At 32.7% G+C, this 23,152-nt stretch overlaps 1 protein-coding gene and 1 pseudogene across 1 annotated transcript; one reads left to right on the top strand and one right to left on the bottom strand.

Annotated features, from left to right (window-relative positions):
* Positions 1–1,503: 1,503 nt before the first annotated feature.
* Positions 1,504–2,795, top strand: LOC120140731 (dof zinc finger protein DOF5.4-like). Its single transcript, XM_039155717.1, has 3 exons — positions 1,504–1,533; positions 1,579–1,990; positions 2,707–2,795. The coding sequence occupies exons 1-3, from the start codon at positions 1,504–1,506 to the stop codon at positions 2,793–2,795; spliced, it is 531 nt and encodes a 176-aa protein (XP_039011648.1).
* A 17,567-nt stretch (positions 2,796–20,362) lies between these two features.
* Positions 20,363–22,549, bottom strand: LOC120139613 (annotated as a pseudogene).
* Positions 22,550–23,152: the final 603 nt, after the last annotated feature.

Here is a 23,152-nt window from a genome sequence, read left to right as displayed (position 1 = left end):
AAATACACCTTGAATCACTTCTGAACGTTGGGGATCATTAATGAAGTTATTAGAGCCATTTAACTGTGAAAACAATTAATATTTCTGCTTGGAGCGTGGGGGGAATCGGTTCCCCCTCATAGGGAATCGGTTCCCTAAGTGTAAAATTAAAATATTTCGACCGTTAAACAGGGGGAATCGGTTCCCTTCGAGCATTCTGTTTTTCTCGGAGCTAAACCATTCATGGGGAATCGGTACCCCCTTGGGGGGAATCGGTTCCCTCTGAGTAATCTGGAATTTTTGGCTTTGAAATGGTTCGAAATATTTTGTAAAATTGTTTTGAAATTATTTTAAGATTAAAACTTAATTTTACACTTGAGTAAGGATTAAAAATGACATTTGAAAGATTTGGAGTAATATTTTGATATTCAAATAATTATATCGAATATACTTAGAAAATCTTTTAGGAAAATCTTAAAATTCATTTAACTTAATTTGTTATATCGAAATATCAAAATGTTTTCAACATTATCAATGTGAAAACATAACAAATGCATGAATTAAGCTAAGTAAATACATGACACGCATGAATATCATATAGTATGCAAGCATAGTTTAAAATGTCAAAGCATGTTTATGACACATATAAAGCATAAATGAGTAAATAAGCAATAAAATAAGGAAGAACTCCCTTAGATTCAACTTTGAAGAACATTAAATTTGTGAGCATGTTTTATTTGAATTTTGTTATTGAATGGATCATATCAACCTCCCTTTTTTGAGGCTGCTTGTCCCCAAATTGATGTTTGTTATAAGGGGGAACAACTTTGAACTTCGTTGGGTAAGGAATCTTTCATTCACATCTTGCATCTTTTTCTATGCTTTAAATACTTCACACATTCAATCATATATCTTTAAATCATCAATCGGAAAATTAAAGAAAAGCTAAAAGTAGATAACTATAAATCAAAGAAGTTAAAATGATCAAATTCAGTAATGAATAAAATTTGACTCTTGAGATTCTCCATTGTTAGGTTCATTGGATCTTCCCTTTCATAAAGTTCATGGAATCTGGAATATGAAGTGAATGTACTTTGAAAGTTAATGAATATTTCCCTTAAAATTTCAAATGGCACATCTTTTGGAATTTCAAAAGATATGATGCTTGAATCATTTTGTATGTCACTTGGAATAACCTGTAAATCAAAAGAACGAATAGAAGGAAAAGATGGATTAGTAGAAAGCAAAACATCCTTCTCCTCACATTTTTCTTTCTACCCTCAAGTTTGTTTTAAATTCTCTTCAATCTCTCACTTCCCTCGAATTCTAACTTTACACTTTTGTTCTTTTTGAATTGCACTATCACACACATTTTTCAATATGCTTATCTTCACTTTCAATCTTTTTAATGCTCTCATTTTCATTTTCAATCACTACAATGATTTTCTCACACAAAGTTTCACTTTTATTTTCATTTTCAACTCCAAACGTTTTTTCTTTCATAGCTTCAAAGCTTTCTTTTAGATGATTGATCTTGAAGCACTTGGTTTGAGGGTAATGGTGCTAACGTGACTCTTCTTCTCCCATAAACCATCAAAGGTAAAATCTCATCCAAATAAGGTAAAAGCAAGCGAGCCGAAGCTGCACGGAAACCCTAATAAGTTATCCTACGAACCAGGATCGCAGTCTGGGATTTTTCCGAAAATTGGGAAGTTTTCGAGCTTGGTTACTCCGTATAATAATGAAACGCCATCGTTTCGGTTCAGTACGTTATTTAATGGGCAAGGACAGTGGCAGCAGCAAAAGATTGAGGAAATCACGGAAGGATTGCTTGATCATACGATGCAAGTTGAGCTTTCAAAATTGCATGGTAAGCCGGAGAGTGGATTTGGACCGTTGGATTGGCAAGACAGTGTAGATCAACAGCTGTTTGATCTTCCTAACGAGGTTGACCAAACGTATTGGAGTCAAAGTCAATGGATTGATCAAGATCATCCCACCCACTATCTACGTAAATTATCTCTTACCTTTTTTTTTCTCCTGAAATTATTTAATAACTAAAAATGAAAAAAATAAAAATAAAAAATGGAGAAAAGAAAATCAAAGAAGGTAAAGAAATTGAAGTGAAGAGAGTAAAGTTGATATATGAGTGCGACTGTTGCTTCTCGTGTAATATTTTCAAATATTCCCTTTATTTTCCCCCCTTATATTTTAAGTTATAGTTTGGTGACTTTTCAAGGTATTTCCAGTTTGATACTTCCTGTATTTTTAGTACACCTAATTTTGGGAGGAGGGTTTTTCTTATAATGTATCTGGAATTAAATTGATGTAGTGAAAATTTATAAGGCATTCTGAATGGTAAATGGAGTAGTTTCAGTTATTTTGAATATGTATTGATATCATATTATAGGACTTCTTGAAAAAATGAATATAATTATTTTTGAATGCGAAAATGATTATGAATCATGTGATTTACATTCATTAAAATTTTTAGTTAAAGACATTTTAAGGATATTTTTAATTGTTATTATATCTATGGAAAAGTAATTTTATTCCTAAAGTATAGTATTTTTCATCAATATATTAAGATTACCTCCGGAAAGATTCATTAGAGGCCAAGAATCATTGACAAAATATTCGATAAACCTAAAAGATTTATCAGGACTAAGGCAGTTGTATTTATACACTTTTTTTGGGTACATTAAGTTGATCTCCTGTATGCTGTAGGAGAAGTTTATATCCTGAGAGTGGCCTCCCCTCCGGCGTCAGCCATGAGCATAGGGATCAACTTTTCTGGGGGTCTGCCAGAATACTGACCTTGTATTTTTGTTCCCTTGCTAATCTCGCCATGCGATCGTCGTATTTGTTTGCTTCTAATCGGATGTGTCTTATTTCTCTTATCCAACCTTCTTTTCGGATCGAATCGCACTTCTTCAGTAGCATTCCTCCTGGGCGTTCCTTGATCTCGTCCTCTTCTATTGCTTCTATCGCCCATTTCGTGTCTATCTCAATGATAAGATTACTTGCGCGTAAGGTTTCTCCAAGTCTCAATCCCTCGTAACTCTGTCAGGGCACGGCTTGTTTCCTCCACTCTTATCATAAATCCTCCAACCCACTCGTCATTTTCATCCATTATTAGCCCTCCTACCGATGCTTATCATGTGAATGCTTTCTTTGTTCCGTCGGTGTTTAAGATCCATGCACCTCTGGGTGGTATTTATACAATTTGTTGACTTATATGTAATAACCGTAACTTTATATCTTGATATAAATATACAAAGAGAGTCATTATTAAATCTCAATCACAGCCATGAGCTTAGACTTCTATTTTTGGAGAATTCTCCTTAAAATTCCTCTATACTTGTATCTTCAATCAGTTAAATCAAAAATATTAAACTATCAATAACCGATTTAATTCAACCAGGAATTATTAACTTACGGTTTAATGATCTTTTTATATCGTTTTAAAAAAAGGGTTAATATAAAAAATATCATTTTTCAATTTATTTTCTGGGTTGGTATAGTTTTGTGCTACATAGGAAAGCTCTCTACGTCAGACGCATCTTTTAAAGGCATTTCGTACCACTATCGTTTTTTGCCCACGTGACAAATGACCATGTAAAGTTCATATTATCAACTACGTTTTTATAAAATTAAAAATAAATAAATAAAATCACAGGGATCGATGTAATAATTTGGCTCCATAAACAATAAAAAATAGGGTAAACTAAATGTTTAATACTTAAACTATCAATTTTTCCATTTTAGTACCTAAACTTTTAATTTTTTCAAAACTATACCTAAAGTTTATTTTCTGTTTCATTTTAATACCCCACCGTTAAATATTTAGGTACTAAAACGAAATAAAAAGTTAACAATGGGTACTAAAATGAAACAAAAAGTAAACATCATGTACTAAAATGATAAAAAAGTAAACATTAAATATGATTTTGAAAAAAATAAAAATTAAGTATTAAAATGGAATAAAAATAATACTTTAGATACTAAATATGTAGTTTACGCAAAAACTATCGTCGTTAGTTTATATATGCGCAATTAAAATGTAATCTTTTTTCTTATCGACGTGATATTCGAGAGATAAAAAATATTCTTCTAAATTTTTTTTCTCAAATAATCTTTATTAGTTTTATATTTACTTAATCATGTTTTTCTGAAATTTATTATTAAAACACAAATTATGTTTATAGAAATTAAAATTAAATATTTTGATATTATAAATGTTTAAATGCATAATTTTATACAAAATTTGAATGTTAGAAAATAAAAAAGTGAATGACTATTATACAAATTGTTTTAAAACTTAATTTCCTTTATATAAATTTAAGTTTTAAAGTTAGTCCTTTATTCTATAATCGATTGAAAATTTATATTTTTTTATTTTACAACAACAACAACAACAACAAACCCTATTCATATATGTAATGAGATAAGTGAGAGGTAGGGTAGTAGGCTGCCCCCAACGCCAAGTTGAGAGCAGCTTCCGTGGAAGACCTCCGGCAGTCAGAAGATTAAAAAAATAAAGATAAAATAAAATGCATGTATAAATAAATAAATAAATACATAGTTGAACAGTCTTCATATGCGTGTCTGTAGTGGGAAGTAATCCCTGCAAATAAATCACTGCGTAAAAATCTATGCATATAGACAAAAACGTAAGTCCGGGCTAAATTTGAAAAGAGGAAACATGTAGAGAAGGATACACAGTAGTCAGCGATATCAAGCTACAAGAAGGAATAAAGTCAAATGGGTTAAAACCTAAACTAAGGCAACACTCTATGGCTGTGACCCACACTACTCGGCTACCCTGGTCTTAAGTCTCCAAACTTTCCTGTCAGAGGTCATGTCCTCGATAAGGGCTAAATCCTTCAAATTAGATCTCAAGCAGTCTACCCACTTCCTCCTTGGTCGTCCTCTCCTTCTGGCACCGTCGAGAGTAATCGACTCTACCCTCTTGACCGCATCCGAAGGTTATCGCCTAAGGACATGCCCAAACCACTGTAGTCTTCCCTCCCTCAACTTTTCGGTTACAGGCAACACCCCCAAGGATATCCTAATTGCAGAGTTTGGTGTCATGTCCCAAAGAGTCCTACCACATGCGTATCGAAGCATTCTCATTTCTGATGCCTCCATCCTCCTTACGCGATCCTTCTTAATTGCCCAACATTCTGATCCATACAACAAAACTGGTCTTATTGCCATTCTATAAAATTTTCCCTTAAATTTTAGAGGCACCTTCTTGTCACACAAAACTCCAGTTGCAGCCCTCCACTTTAGCCATCCCGCCTTTATACGGTGTGTAACGTCATCATCTACACCCCCATCTTTATGTATCATAGACCCTAGGTACTTGAAACAATCCTTTGAGGGGAGAACGTGCCCTTCGATGGATACTTCTACGTCTTCATTGTTTTGGTTGCCACTATAGTTTGAACATAAATACTCTGTCTTTTCAATATTGATCCTTAGACTTTTTTCTTCCAAAGTAGTCTTCCAGGTAGCCAATCTACTATTCAACTCATGTTTTGTTTCAGCAACTAGGACAATGTCGTCAGCGAAAAGCATACACCATGGAACACCATCTGGTGTCGCACAATAGATGTCGTCCATAATCAAGGCGAAGATGTAAGGGCTAAGAGCCGACCCTAGTGGAGTCTGATTTCCACCGGGAATGCCTCGATGTCGCCAACTGTAGCCCTGACGCATGTAGTAGATCTATAGTACATATCACGAATCACCCGTATATAAGCAGTTGGGATCCGTCTCGTTTCCAAGGTCTTCCAGATCGTATCACGGGGTACGCTATCATACGCCTTTCCATGGTCAATGAACTCCATGTGAAGATCTCTATTTGTTTTCCTATATTTCTCCATAAGCCTTCGAAGTAGATGAATCGCCTCCGTAGTAGATCTGCCTGTCATAAATCCAAATTGGTTTTGCAAAACCCTAGTAACCTATCTCAACCTAGCCTCTATCACCCTTTCCTATAGCTTCATGGTATGACTGAGTAGTTTAATACCTCTGTAGTTACCGCAACGTTGGGGATCTCCTTTATTCTTAAAGATTGGTATTACTGTAGACTCTCTCCACTCCTCTGGCATCTTGGTAGTCTCTAAAATAATATTAAAGATATCGGTCAACCACTTAACTCCCTCTTCTCCTAGGGTCAACCACACAGTGATAGGAATTTTTTTATTTTACAACTTCTTTAATAATGCATTCACGGTTGTATAATTTATTTGTTTAATATTTAACATTTCAATTAGATATACTAATCAAATTATCTAAAGAATTAAAATATTTATAGTTAAGACTTAGATACTAAAACATTCTTCAAGTCAATTACAACACTACTTTGTGCAAATGTTTAAGTGTTATAATCTTCCATAATCTATTATAATACAATTATTTACTTTCTATCCTTTTAGGTATGAAGAATAAAAATTAAGTGACATAATGAATTTAATCTTAGTAAATTAATTTTTATTAAAAGTTATTTTTCTTTATATTTGTTGTGTCTATATAACAATTCATGTTTTTACATGAAACTTGATTTAAGTTATAGATAGATTTTTTAATCTCGAGCTCAATTTAGTGGGGTTTTGTAAAATAATTTATTATTAAATACATATTAATTTAATTTAAATATAAATATTTGTAACTCCCTCAAATATGACCTTTATATACCGTCGCGTTTGTGAGTGTTACATTAGATCACCGAAGTCATCCCACACTTCACGACTTACTCAAAATTTTTAAAACAAATTATAAAAGATATGAAAAATATAAAAATTACAAAAGCATAGTTCATTTATTTGAAAACCAAATACATAAATATTTTTTTTACAAAATGACTCAATTAAAAATCTTAACCTCTACATGAACACTTATGTCATCAACAATATAATCTCGTACTCCCACTGAGACTCATGCAATGATATCGTTGTCTCATTGCAATCCAGGGAACTTGTAACTCATGAACAGATAAATTTAAACATTGAGCTAACAAAACTCAATGATATACATCTACTCTACTATATTTCATGAATTTTATAAAAATGAGCATGTTAGCATATTATGAACTTATAATTATTATTCATTCACTCTTTTAATCTTTAATTACTTATCGAAGTTTACAATTAGTCCAAGTCCAAAGTTTAACATACCTCATGTCATCGCTTTGTTTTACAGTACCCAAAATCAAGTTGTCACATTATCATGGTCGTTTTATCACATTTCATATTAGCAGTCTTTCTAGATTTATTATTGCAGAAGTATTGTAATTCTCTCGGTCTAGTGAATAATATTATTCTTAACTAAGAATTCTGTCATGATGGGTTATGAGAAAATGACATAATAACAAAATAAACCTATCATTTAACCACTAAAATAAAATTGTTCTACAACGGCTTTTTGAGAATAAACACTACTAACTTTAAAAATATAGCAGCGTTTGCATTCCAAATGCTAAAAAAGGTAACTTTAGAGGTGTTTTTACATAAACGCCGCAATGGGGTTCATTTATAGTGACATTTTTTTAACAAACGCCGCAACAGAGTAATACTTTGGCATCATTTTTATACAAAATGCCGCAATAGGGTTCATCTATAGTGGCTTTTTCAACAAACACTGCAACATAGTAGTACTTTAGCGGTGTTTGTATAAAAATGCCGCAATAAGGTTCATCTATAGTCACGTTTTTTTAACAAACGCCGCAATAAAGTAGTGCTTTAGCGGCGTTTTTATACAAATGTCATAATAGGGTTAATCTATAGTGTCATTTTTTCAACCAACGACGCAACACAGTAGTACTTTAGTGGTATTTTTATACAAATGTGTAATAGGATTCATCTATAGTGGCTTTTTTTCAATAAACGCCGTAATAGGGTTCTATGAAACAATTACAGGGATTGTTTTTTATAAACGCGATATAACTTTGGACACAAATAAAGGCTGTAAACGAGTCGAGTTTGAGCAATGTTGAGTTTAATTAGATTTAAATAGTATAAAATTAAGTTCGAATCGAGTTGAAAATTCATGAGTTTAAGATTGAGAAATTCAATTTGAAATAAAAAATTAAACCTTGACTCAACTCGAAAGTTTACGAACTTAAAGATTTTAAGCTCGATTCGAGCTAAAAAAATTACACTCAAAATATTGTTAGATTTAGCTCGATTCAAGGCTAAACTCGAGCTCAAACATAAACTTTAATAACATGAATGTTTTATCTTGTATATATATTTTTAAAAGAACAACATATAAATTTAATTATAGCGGCATTTTTATTGACCTTATAGTGGCATTTTTATTGACCTTATAGCAGCATTTTTTGAACAAACGCCGGTAACTTTATTGATATAGAGGCGTTTTTAGAACAAATGCCAAAAAATAACAAATTTCGAGGCGTTTTGATAGAAAACACCACTAAAGACTCATTTTTTTAATGGCGTTTTTTAATAAATGCTGTAATTTATTAGTACATTATTGGCGTTTGTATACAAACACCGCTAAAGACTCGCACTGTAGTGGCATTTTTATACAAACGCCGCTATAGACTCGTACTTTAGTGGCGTTTGTTAAAAAAGCTGCAAAATCCCTCATTTACGTAGTTATTAGAGTTTTTAGGATAAATGTTTCCTTTTACAAAAATCCCTCATTCATGCAAAGATATAAAGAAAATGATAAAAGATTTGGGTCTTGGTTATGAGAAAATTCATAGTTGTTAGAATAATTATATGTTGTATTGGAGTAATCGAAAAAATCAAGAGTCCTGTCATGTATGCGGAAAATCTCGATGGATGACTAGGGACGCAGAAAATTTGAGTGAGGATGAAGTTGGAGCACGATTAAGAAAGAAATCGGTAAAGATTATGTGATATTTTCCTCTAATACATAGGCTTCAAAGACTTTTTATGTCCTCAAAGACTGCTGAGTCTATAAGGTGGCATCATGAAGGAAGAACTGATGACGAATTATTACGGCATCATACGGATTGTTTAGCTTGGAAGTCATTTGACAACAAGTTTCCAAGTTTTGAAAGAGATTCTCGAAATGTCAGGCTCGATCTTGCATCTAATGAGTTTAATCCTTCCAAAATCATAAGTACTTCGTATAGTACTTGGCTTGTTATACTTGTTCCATACAATTTGCCTCCGTGGATTTGCATGAAATAATCATCTTTTATCTTATCCATGATATCCTTGGCGAGAAAGGTCCCGGAAATGATATTGATATTTATATGCAGTCTCTTATTGAAGAGTTGAAACAATTATGTGTAGGGGTCGAAACATATGATGTGTTAAAGAAGGATAACTTTAATTTACGTGCAAGTTTATTATGAACAATTAATGGTTTCCCTCCTTATGCAAATTTATCTGGTTGGAGTACCAAAGGTCGTTATGCTTGTTCTTGTTGTGCTGCAAAAATATGTTCAAAGTGGTTGTATAATGAAAAAAAGTTCTCTTATATGGGACATCGTCGGTGGTTAGCTGAAAATCATAGATTTAGAAGTTAAAAGAATATGTTTGATGGTACTGAAGAGTTTCGAAAAGCTCATGAGCAAATAATTGGGTCTGATATCTTCTTCATGTTGAAACATATCAAGTTTAATTATGGAAAGATGAATCACCCATCGAATACACGATCAAAGAAAAAGGCAAAGCAGGTGTATGATTGTGATGTTGACCAACAAAGTGATGATGAGTCTAATGAAGAGGATGATCCAAATGAGGTAGATTTATGGAAAAATATGAATATTTTCTTAGAGTTGCCTTTTGGAAGGATCATATTTTGAGACATAATCTTTATCTCATGCACATTGAGAAGAATGTTTGTGAGAATATTATCGGGACTATTCTCAATGTCGATATAAAATCTAAAGATAATCTAACGAGTCGACTTGACTTAGTCGACATCGAAATTTGGCATGATCTTCATATAAAATTTCATTCTAATGGAAAATATTTCTTGCCGCCTTCTATTTTTACGATGTCACAGAAATAAAAGAAGTATTTTGCACGATGTTGAAGGATATAAAGGTCCTAGATGGGTATGCATCAAATATATCTCGATGTTTCAGTGTTAAAGATCGAAGACTTTATTATTTAAAGTCACATGATTATCATATATTGATGCAAGATTTACTGCTAATAGCTTTACACAGTTGTATGTCGAGTAAGGTGATGTCTTGTATCATTGGACTTTCTAATATAATGAATGCTATTCGTGGAAAAGTTCTAATGGATGAAGAACTTGAGAAACTACAAGATTGAGCCGCCTTGACTTTATGCAACTTAGAGAAGATATTTCCACCTTCATTCTTCACAATTATGGTGCACCTGCTAATTTATATTCCTCACGAAGCAAAAGTTGGTGGACCGATTTTCTATTGATGGATGTGTCCTATAGAGAGGTGTTAATTGACTTATATGTATTAAATGACTTGGAAGTATACCTTTTCATCACAACTATTACATACTATTTTGTTTTGTGTCTAGGTTCTTGTGCAAGTTGAAGTCTTACTGTTATAATAAGCGTTATCCAGAAGGATCAATTGCTGAAGGGTATTTGACAGTGGAATGTATGACTTTTTGCTCTAGATATTTGGAAGAAGTTGAAACAAGATTGAATAGACCAAATAGAAATGAAGTGTTTAGTACTAATGACTTAGCTGATTTGTTTGGAATTTATGGTGAACCACTCGGCAAAGTTGAAATTGCACACTTAGATGATAAGTCTTGGGTACAAGCACCCCGATATGTTATTTTCCATCACAATTCATTAGATCTCTTTCCTACATAAGTTTTACAGACTAAATCCTAGTGTATTTACTTAATTTTTATATTTCTCATTCTTTAATGACATAACATACTTTATAGTGAGTTTAAAGAAGTCTTGAGATCTTGTGCACACTTCTGAAGATTACATTAGTGATAGATACATAAGTTATTCATAGAAACTTTTCATGAATGGTTAGGGCAAATGGTAAGCAATTAAATCATTGTACATAGTTGTAAATAATATATAATTATTGTTTTAATATATGAACATAATTTCTAATTAATTCACCTTTCACGTGTAATAGGTTTGGAGTGGGATAGAAGTTAGTGAAGATTTTAAATGACTTTCTCAAGGTCCGAATAGAATTTTTAAAAGATATAATACCGTCCTAATTAATGGATTCAGGTTCCACACAAAATATCGTGAAAGATTAAGGAGGACACAAAATTGGGGAGTAGTTGTTACTTCTTCAAATACAAGTTATGCTAGTGCCAGGGACAATCATCATGTAGAGGGAGGACTAGAATATTATGGAATTCTTACGGATATTATTGAGTTGGATTATTATCGAAAACGAAAGGTTGTGTTGGTTCGGTGTGACTGGGTTGATGTAAACACTACTGAAGGCATAAAAAGAGATAAATTTGGTTTTACAATGGTGGATTTCTCTCGATTAATTCACACTGGTCAACAATTGATTGATGAGCCATATGTATTTTCTTCTCAAGTCAAACAAGTTTTTTACTATCACGATCCAATGGATGAGGGTTGGTATGTTGTGCTCCATAATACCCTTAGAGACTTGATTATACATCGGGGATGGAAGTATAGATGACATTGAAACAAGACAGAAGCTTTACCTTTTGTAGAACAAAAGTTAGGTTAAACTATCACTAATACCACACAATTTTAATGGGTTCGAGAGGACGTGGATGAAGATATTTATAAGAATCGATGTGACATAACAATGTAGTAAGATTTTATATCTTAATTTATTATTATAACATATAACATGTTGTCCATCAATATATTAATTAATAGTAATATTTCACTAAAATTGTTTGTTATTACATATATCATGCCTAGGAGAAAATTAAGTGATTTGTGGATTTTTTGAGCTTCTCAATAGGAGGAAGAAACAAATAATGAGGAATCAACTGGTGTTGGCTCTTTGGAAGTTTCAATTACTGTTGAAGAAGCTGTAGAAATTGAAGGTAATGTTCGATAATTTCTTTAATTACTGGTTCATTTTGAAAGCTTACATTGAATTAATTCTTATATAGTTGAAAAAGGTCAAACACACAAGACTAGAGGACGTACAACCTTGAAGGAATTACACCAACTTCCATGTCGATCAACCTATTGGCCCAAAAACACATCTTATATTCGGTTACTTATGCATGGTTGCATGTAATGCTAATCTTTTACTGATCAATTATGAGTCATGGCGTGAAATGCCAAATAGTAACAAAAATCGATCTTTGAATTTTTTAAAGTAATAATTTCATTATAATAGAGAATCCATAACAGTTCAATAGTAATTTATATTTACTATGAACACTTATGTTATTTGTAGGAGAAATTTTCTTTATAGGTCTCAGGTGATTATTTGAAGCAAGCGTTAGGGAAGAAATGAAGATACCACAAGAGTTCTTTAAAAATTAAATACTTCAAGAATGAACTTAGCCTTGAAGAGAAGCTGCAAATTGTCCCACCTGAAATGCTCAGGTATCAATGGGAAGATGCAACCATGTTTTGGAGTTCAAAAAAGGACAAATATGATGTATTTTTTCACAAATAATATACTATTATTATAATATTGACTTTCTAAGTACAAATTTAAAATTGTAGGACTGACAGCGTGTTGGTGTTGCTAGCAGACAACAACAAAAGTTAACTCACATAGCTGGATCAAAGAGTTTTGATTATATAGCTAATGATGAGGTATTATTGATTATTCACATATTGATTTATAGTTTGTAGCATATAGTAACCAAAATTAGTTATATTATTAATTAATTTTTTATAAGACATAATTTTATTCTACATTGTAGGAAAATACATCTGGTTGTAAAGTTGGATGAATAAAGGTCTTCGACATGATACATACAAAAAAGGATGGCACTCCTATGACTGATGAAACTGCAGAAATTATGGTACATTTATTGGACACAAGATTTGGATTATGTTATATTTGTATTTATAATATGACATTTTTATTTAAAATAATTATAGAATTGGTTATTAGGAAAAATTGAGGGTAAAAGGGCAGAGTATGAAGCTACGACTTTAAGTCATGGTATTGTAAATGCGAATGACATCGAAAATCGAGTTATTAAATGAAGTTTTGGGTCCTGAATGATATGGTCGGATTCACTATCAAGGATCATTCTTTACTCCAACCAAATATTTTGGATCTAGTTCATCTCAGTACATGTCATCACAGAGTCAGTCTTCCCAATTAGAAGTTAGTCGTTTAAAACAATAGTTGGCTGAAATGGATCAAAAAGTTGCTCAAATGAAAGCCGAAACTGAAGCGAGGCAAGCTGAGAGAGAAGCAACATATCAGAAAAAATGTGAAGACTTTGAAAATCAAATTCAAGATATGATGCAAATGATACGAAAAAAATCAACCATATAGTCCACAATCTTAGGTGTTATTATATATATATATGCTTCATTTATTATAGTTACCAATGTTGAACTACATTATATTTTACGTTAATGTAAACTTTGATTTATTATTATGAATTTCAAGTTGTTATGGATTTCAATTTCGTTGTTATGGATGTCAAGTTTATTTGATAATGCTAAAGGTTAAAAATTTAAATTTGGGTAACAAAAGAGCAGAAAACACCATATGAAAAATCAGTTTTAATTAGCGGCGTTTGTATAAAAAACGCTAATAAATACATACTCAATACCGGCGTTTTAGAAAAAAAATGCCACAAAAGTTCTAGATCTTTTGCGGCGTTTATACAGAAAACGCCACTATAACCATTGTCAATAACAGCGTTTTACATTCACAAATGCCCCTATATATCATTACCTTTACCAGTGTTTTTGGGAACAAACACCACTATATGCCAAAACATTTAGCAGTGTTTTTTACAAACGCCAGAAAAGAAAATATATATAGTGGATTGTCTCAACAACGCCGCTAAATATCATAACCTTTAGCGTCATTTGTAGAAAAAACGCCGCTAAAAAGCATAACCTTTAACCACGTTTATCATCCAGAAACACCACTATCTTTTGCGACTTTGTTTTTAGCGGCTCTTTTTACAGCATTTTTGTTTCCCCACAAGGGTTTTTAGTGCCTCTTAAAAACACCGCTATATGACTGAAAAAACACCGTTAAAAACCTGTTTTGCTGTAGTGAACTAAATAATAACTTTGCTCTTAATTTTTTAGAACATTTTGTCCCCAAAATGTTTCATTTAGGATAAAAAAGACCCTTCATGGATGAAAATAGTTAGTCAACAAATCACCGACACTCAAAAATAGGGGATTTTCCCTAAAACGAAACGTTGTGGGAAAATGATCTAAAAAGAAGGGTTAAAATATGTCATAACGTTTTTAAAATGAAATAATCAAGTTAAAAATAATTACGACTTTATTTGTTTTTAAAATTGAGGAGTCACCATCGACCTTTGGATTAGTTAGGTCGAATATCTAAAATTGACTTTTAAAACAATTCTTAAGAAAAAATCATTTTAAAGTAAAAAAATTGGTCTGCGTTTTCTAAAGATTCATTTTAAGTGTTCGAGAGTCATTTTGTATGGGGAAGGATTAACACCCCACAACACTCAAAATTGATACTTGATTGCTTATACATTGTCCTTACAGTGAAATTTACTATTTCGAGTCACAAATTAAAATACGATTCTTTATATTGAATATTGTTAAATTATTACTTAATTTATTTCTGGTTCACTTTTCATTCGGATGTCGTACTGAATCACACCTCTTCTTTAAGTGATGCTTTTCACTCCCAATCTTACAATTAGTGTTCTTGAAGATATTCAAATAATGAAACAAACACTAATATAAGAGAAATTGTTGACAAATATATATTTAAAATAAATAAAAAATAGGAAAATAACGATAAAAAAACAACAACATAAATAAAAAAGGCAAACAAACGCATTAATTATACCTATAGTTATGGTAACTTAATATAATAACGTAATAAAAGTTTCATCTTTTTATATATTTACCATTTATAATTAATACCATATATATTTATATATATATATATATATATATATATATATATATATATATATATATTAATCCACAAAAAAGTTATTGCTCCAATAAGAAAAAATATACATATACGTAAAAAAAATTAAAGTATTAAACCACGTATTAATATAATAATTAAATTAAAATAGTGACTGAAACAAACATACAACAAACTTAAGGGGATCTAAAGTACAAAACACCCATTTTTTACAGTGAGCATGGATGAATAAAGTATAACCATAAAAATTAATAAACTAAACTAGCTATTTAACCAAAACACATCCATAAGCAGATAATGACTGAAATGTAAACATGAGAAACTAAAAAGTATCGAACCCAATAATAGTTCCTTTCATTTCACGACTAAAACAAAAATTTACAAATATTGAAGGCTAAAATAGCTATTAACCCGAATGCCCAAAATACACATCCAGTCCACCATAAAATGACATAGTTTTGTAAGGGATATATTAACCTTAGTTTAAGGCTAAAATTTCCCTAAACATTTTTTTTAGTTTTAGAGAGAGAGTTCTTAAAACTCTCTCAACTCCCTTCACCGGAGGGGAGTTCCTCTGGTCACAGTGGAGAAGAAATAAAACATACTCAAAATGCTCTTATTTTCTTCCTAATCCCGAAACCAAGACCCTTTTCCCTAAAACTCAACCAAAATGCTTAGATCAAACGTATTACCTCTCTAGATCTTCTCAAATACGGTGACCTTTGGCTTTATGATGGTAAGAACTTCTTTCCTTCTCCTTTCTTGTTTTGGAATGCTCGTTTTCGTTCTTAGTTCTCTATTTTCACTCTTGCTTATTCTTTTTTGAAAAAAAAACTCTTTGCATGCTTGTTTTTCTTTGTTTATATGGTGTCTTTTGTCAATAATATTTGGTAGAAAAGGAAGCTCGTCGTAGGGGAAATGATTTCCATAAACCCAGATTTAAAAATTTTGGATTTCTAGAGATTTATTTGAATTTTTTTAAAGTATTTTCAGATTTGATTTGGTTTGATGGATTTTCTAATAAATTTGATTTCCTTGTTCACTATTTCACAGGATTTGTTGACGAAGGTGGCTTGGGGTCATTAGAGGTGGCTCACACGGCGTGGGAAGCCATCGCGTATATCACACGCACAAATCAGACAGTCTATTTCCTTCCTTGAATGGTGACGATTGGTCTTGGTGATTAGGGTAAAACCCTAATTTCAAAATCATCTGGACCTTTGATCTCCATCCAAATCTAACAGTTGAAGTTGGGGTGGCTACACTAGAACATGGTGAAACCCTAATTTTCTTAGGCTTAGTGTACATGGGCTTTACTTGTTGGGCTTTATGGGTCACTTGTATTTTGAATCTTGTTTGGTTTTTGTTTGCTTGTGGACTTTGTAACCTAAAAAACAAATTAGTTAATAAATATATATGTTTATCATTTAATAAATATATATTATTATATTACTTAAGACTAACATTAACCTATATAATTAACACTAACTAATATAAAAACCGATCATTATTAACTAATAATAAAAATAAATATATAGGTGATCTAATGATAAAAATAATGTTAATAAATAAATAAATTAATAACCCCAGACGAAATATAGTGTCTAGAGTTGTCCCTTTTTGCCCATTGTCGTGTGACGAGAATATGGCAAAGACTAAAGACACTATTTTTATCGGTTTTGATATCCACTCTGAATTGTAGGTCTTTTATTCCGAGGTAAAGAATATGAGAACAATTTTGTTCATTCTTTTTGAAGATGTCTAGTCACATGGAGACAACACTATTCCTTCATGATGAGAAAATCTGATTTTCTAGAGATAAATTGATTTTGTAACCGACACTACTCCTACATGCTAAAGAGATCTGGTTGGTAAAAGACATGGTTTATTCGTGTTGAGGTCGTTTAGCCGTATTTAGTAATAACTTTGTTATTTTGTGCTGAGGAAGTCCGGTTATCTGGATGACATTGCTGCTTCGTGTTGAGGAGATCTAGTCGGTGGACGACATTGTTTTTGCGTGTTGTTCCTTCACGTTGAGGAAGTCTAGTTATCTAGATGACACTGCTTCTTCACGTTGAGGAGATCTGGTCAGATTTGGATATTTGTATATATAGAGACAACATTGTTCCTTTGTGTTAAGGAAGTCTGGTTATCTAGATGTCACTACTCCTTCGCATTGAGGAGATCTGGTTGGATTTGGATATTTGTGCACATGGAGAGAATACTGTTCCTTTACGTTGAGGAAGTCTGATTGTCTAAAGATAAATTGGTTTTGGAAACGAAATTGCTCCTACATGATAAGGACATCGGGTCGCTTTGGGTGATTTTCTCGATGTCAAATCTAACGGTGACATTGTTTATTCACGATGAGTAAGTCTAGTCATGATCGATAGAACGTTGATCAATTACGAGATGGATTCTCCAGATCCTGTTTGAAAAGGTCAGATGCTATGATTTTGTATGTGTCGTATGTAATATGTCCTAAAGATGATTTAATACAATTTGATATGATCAATGTTTGATACATTTATGCATGATTAGGTTTGGAATGTTGATATTTCATCGCTTTTGGTGAATGATCATTTATTATAGTAGGTGGAATTTCTCCTTCTGCTTGTGCCTTGGTGACCTTGGCCCCTATACTATTTGGTAGTCAAGTCCTTGTACTATATGGAGGTCAAGTCCCTATCACTGCATTGAATTTGATTTCTGTCATTTGGTCAGAGAACCCAATCCCTTGCAATAACTTCTTTTATTGAAACGATTTGATTAATTGAAGTCAAACTGATCCCCAATTAAAATTCGCTTTGAAGATGAATTCACATCAAGATTGCTTTTATTTCGTTGAAGGGTTTCTTGAAAAGGTTTAATGGATTGAGACCACTTTTAAAGAAGGGATTTCCAATTCAATGGGTAAAACCACCTCCATCCCATAAACAAGTGCAAATGGTGTTGCCCCAGTCGATGTACGGGCATAAGTGCTATAATCAAGTAGCACAAAGAGTAACTTTTCATTCCAATACCTATATGTATTAGTTGTCTTTGTGATAATCCTCTTGATATTTTTATTTTCTACCTCTATCACCCCATTCATCTTCGGGCGATAAGGAGTTGAATTGTGATGTTTTATTTTAAACTTTGTGCAGTTTTCAACCATCCAATCATTGTTCAAATTAAAAGCATTATCTGAAATGATTCTTTTGGGTGTTCCATATCTACAAATGACCTCTTTATACAAGAATATACATACTAATCCATTTGTAACACTGCCATAATATGCATCTTCAACCCACTTGGTGAAGTAATATATAGTCACAAAGATTAAACGATGACCATTAGAAGCCTTGGGTGTGATTGGTCCAATAACATCCATGACCCGTATTGAGAATGACCATGGTGCAGTTATTACATGGAGTGGTGAAAGGAGGAACATGTATTTTATCACCATAAATCTTACATTTATGGCATTTTCGGGCATAATTAATACAATCCCCTTCCATTGTATACCAGTAATGCCCAAATCTTATGATTTGTTTGGCCATCATGAACCCACTGAGATGCATTCCACATATTCCTTCATGACCTCCTCGAGTAACTTTTTGGCCTCAATTCTATCTAAACATCTCAAAAATACTTAGACTTTCCCTTTCTTGTAAAGGATTTCCCCATCAAGTACATATCCCACAACTAATATTCTCAAAGTTCACTTTTCATTTTCAGTAGCTTCCGCCGGGTAAACTTGATATTTGACATATTGAAGAATATCATAGTACCAAAGAAGACCATCATCCTTGTCCTCCTCAATGTTACAACAATGAGTTGGGACATCCCTTATACTCATTTAGATGGGTATCATTCGAGTCTTGATCATTGACTTTGAACATTGAGGCCAATGTATCCAGGGCATCTGCTATATGATTTTCCTCACGTGAGAGATGAATGAAAGTGGCTTCTTCAAATTCTTTTATCAAATCCATGACCAAATTCTTGTATTATATCAGCTTAGAATCTCTAGTCATCCATTCTCCATAAAGCTAATAAATGATTAAGGTTGAGTCCCTGAATACTTATATGATTTTAATTTTACGTTTAATTATAACACGAATGCCCATAATACTTGCTTCATACTTATCCATATTATTTGTACATGCAAAGGCAATGCAACTGGTAAAAGGAAAATGATTTCCTTCATGTGAAACAAACACTGCCCTAATTCCATGCCCCATAGAGTTTGAAGCACTGTCAAAGTTCATATTCCATATTTCATCTTTTGGGGCCTCTTTTTCTTCTCCTCATTGAAGAATTTGAACTCTACTGGTTCGTAGTCCTCTAATGCTCTGCTTTCCAAGAAGTCCGCAATGATAAAACATTTGACTGCTTTCCGACTCATATAAACTATATCAACTTCAAACAACAACATTTGCAATCTAACCATTCTTCCATTCAAACTCCATCATGTATCTCAACGGATCCAACTTCGATATTACCAGGTAGTGTGGTATAAAAAATGTTACCTCAGTCTTTTTGTGGTTCATACCAAGGCACAACACAACTTCTCAATCGGGGAATATTGAGTCTCACAATCAATAAACTTCTTACTGAGATAATAAATTGCTCGTTCTTTCGTCCCACTTTCATCATCACTAGTAGTAAAAACCCTTTTAATGACGCACATTACGCATCATCTATGGGTGCGGATGACACACAAATGCCTGTCGTTGAAGCCACTGACATGAATTTTTTATGACGCACAATTGTGTGTCATAAATCTATGACATGCATTTATGACGCGCATTTATGATACTTATTGCGGGTCATTGAAGGCCCCGTCATAAATGAAGATAACACATATTTATGTGTCATAAATTTATGACACACATGTATGAATTACATTGCATGTCATTGAAGCACACGTCATTAAAAACGATGACAGACATTCTTGTGTCGTGATTGTATTTCGTAAATTATATTATATATATATATATATATATATATATATATATTGTAGATTGACAAATAATCAAACTAAATCACATTTAATGCCTCATAATACTAAATATATATATATCATATTATATATAAGCAATCCATTTGCATACAATCCATTTGCATACAATATATTCACATTAAGTTATCAAAAATATTGTAATCATATGTGTCGATACAAAATATCATGACATAATAAAGTTTGTAACATAAGATTCCTCAAAACCCTATACAAATATAACGTAATTATGTTCTGTCAAAATTAAGAGAAGAAATTATCATTAATCTTTTCGATATGCCATTTGCTATAATAAATAAAATGCCTGTGAACAACTCAAGAGAAGAAACTATCACCTAAGAGGCTGTTGTGTATCCGTCGCGATGCGCCTTTTGCCATCTCCATGCAATCTGTAAACTCTCATGGAGATCGATAAATTGAACTGTCCAATTCAGCTCCCGACTTATCTTAGTTGGATCACTAAACACTTCTGCATAGTCTCCAGGTCGGCGGGGCAGATAGTCGATTTTGATCTTCACCCAAGTGGATTTCTTACATGCCTCCACAAACTCCTTCACAGATCTACCTCTTCCAGTGCCAACATTGGAGATTCCCACTTTATGGGGCTTTGTGTTTTGAAGAGCTTTCATATGAGCATTGATCAGGTCAATAACGTCGATAGAATCACGAATGCAAGTCCCGTCATGGGTTTTATAGTCCATTCCCTTGACCTACACGAAAATCACAATAACCATAACAAAGTTCACCAAAATCAATTTGAAACCATAAAGGCAAAACTATGGACATCTTGGGTGACAGGTGTGATAACATTATAAAAGTTACAAGAACAAAACAAACATGCAAAAAGCACATACAAAGTACAGTTGTAGTAATTAATACACATATTATTTTATCATATACACAATATTTTCACTCGAGAAAATGCATCATTGTTAAACATGTGGAATGACATATAATCATTGTTCAGTCCAAATCTTTCAAATCTTCAATGAGCTCTAAGATTTGCCTAACATATTAGGCAGATGCTTACAAAGGTGATGTCAGCATAAAAGAAAATTAAATTAGATACACAAAGGATCCAGTTATGCAAAATCATCATCTATAGCAAACTTGTTTCAAGGAAAAGATGAAAATGTAGGCATTATAAATGATCATAGATTTTTTTCTAGTAACTGTCAAACTTTAGAATCACTTATATATACTTTTGATTGTAACAAACTTTACTTGATACTCACACAAAGAAAATCAATGATTTGATTGAACATATATTTGCACTTCAGCATACTTCTTTGCACTTCCCATTGTTAGGAAGAGAATACATTCACAAAATTATCCAATTTCACATCAGCAATATACACATGGCCTTCAAGAAAGTATCTGTGGTGTTCACAATCTTGCTAAAATAATGAAGTATTCTGTACATTGTCTGTACATGACTAGTTGTTTACATCTTGACCCCAGGTGTAGCTGAAATACGTAGCAATCATTAAAAAATCATAGTGAAGGGATAAAAAGGAATAACACACCTTGAGACCAAGAATAATACCACGAGCTGCATCAAAACAAGTACCTGAAATTCGTTCATGCTCACGCTACTCAGGTCTGGGAGCCTCACCTAATCATCCTTTAGGATCTGACCCGATCATATTGAAGTATCTAAAATTCACAAAATTATATATGAATCATAACCTCCGCAAATTCCTTTTAATGTTCAAGTTTTTAATAACAATAATAATATATTAATAGGAGAGTATATTGTTGGACTAGCAATAATTGTGGTCAGAACTCTACACATTGAATATGATAGTAGAAGCCCTTCAGGGTCTACAAAGTTCATCAATCCTAAATTATTCTGAACTAAGCTACCTTCTATGGTTTCCTTGTAATCTAGAACTAAAAAATGATTGTGTTAAAAACAGGACTATATAGACCTTGCATGTATGTCTTATATATGCAGCAGTTGGTTGGCAGAACAATGAAAACTTATCAAATAACTCCCTCCAATGAGAAAGTATAATGATCTAAAATACTTAGTTTTGGTTTAAGGCATGGAAGACTTCTGGATTCTAAGTTGATAAAATTATACATATTGAGAAAAGAGAACATGGAGTAAACTCAAAGCTCCTAAAAGTAAACTAAAATAAAACCTTAGGATCATTACTGCAATATCTGAATTTTTAGAGATATCCATGATAATATCTTCTGCCATTTTCTTAGCTTTTCCATATGGATTGATTGTAACCTGAGTTGGTTCCAAAACGAAGGTCAGTTTCCTTGTAATACAACTCTATATTAAACCAGAAATTGATGAAGGTTGATCCTTTAATATTTGGCCTAAAACAAAAAATTAAAAAGTTATCAAGCATAAAACCAAGTTTGCAACGTTCCTGTGGGGTTTCTTCAGTGATTGGCATCTTCTCATGCTCCCCATATGTGGCACATGTACTAGAATATATCAAAGTCCTAACACCATGAGCAGCCATCGACTCTAGGACCACCAAGGTGTTTGAAGTAATATTGTGATAATACCTACAAATCATGGGAATATGTAGCATAAAGAATATAATTTGGAGATTAGTTTAAATCATGCAAAAACTTCCCAATCAAAGATCAAGGAGTTAATTTTAAATGTCAAAAGATAAATGATTTTTAATAACACAGCTAATGCAAATACAAGAGGACATTTGAATGGTGATGGTGTTAGAAAAAATCCATCTAGAGAACGAATATAAAAGTTGGATTTACTTGAAACCCATCAAGGAAATGAAAAGCAGGAATTTCATAGCAGATACACTGAAGGAAATGAAAAAAAGATGAATTTACCCGAAAGTAAAAATAAAAGAACATTAATGGGACATTGAAGGAGTCCAAGAAAATAACAAAAGAAGGGGGGAACCCTGAAGAAGAACCCGTTTCCTGGTCTTTATCGAGAGGGAAGAACTGTCGGGTGGGTCACGAGAGCCGGTTCACTCTCCATGGATCACTCTTCTTTTTTTTCTTCTTCTTCTTCTTCTTCGTGAGGCACCGAGAAATCAGAAATCCTGCTACTTCTCTTATTTAAACCCGCTTTAACTCGCTCACCATCTTCTTCTTCCGATCCATCCTCGACCATCAAAGCTGAAGAA

This window comes from Hibiscus syriacus, unplaced genomic scaffold, assembly GCF_006381635.1.
Source record: "Hibiscus syriacus cultivar Baekdansim isolate YM2019G1 unplaced genomic scaffold, ASM638163v2 tig00002237_pilon, whole genome shotgun sequence".
NCBI lineage: Eukaryota > Viridiplantae > Streptophyta > Magnoliopsida > Malvales > Malvaceae > Hibiscus > Hibiscus syriacus.
Note: the sequence above shows the minus strand (reverse complement) of the source record. Positions and strands in the feature narration are given on the sequence as shown.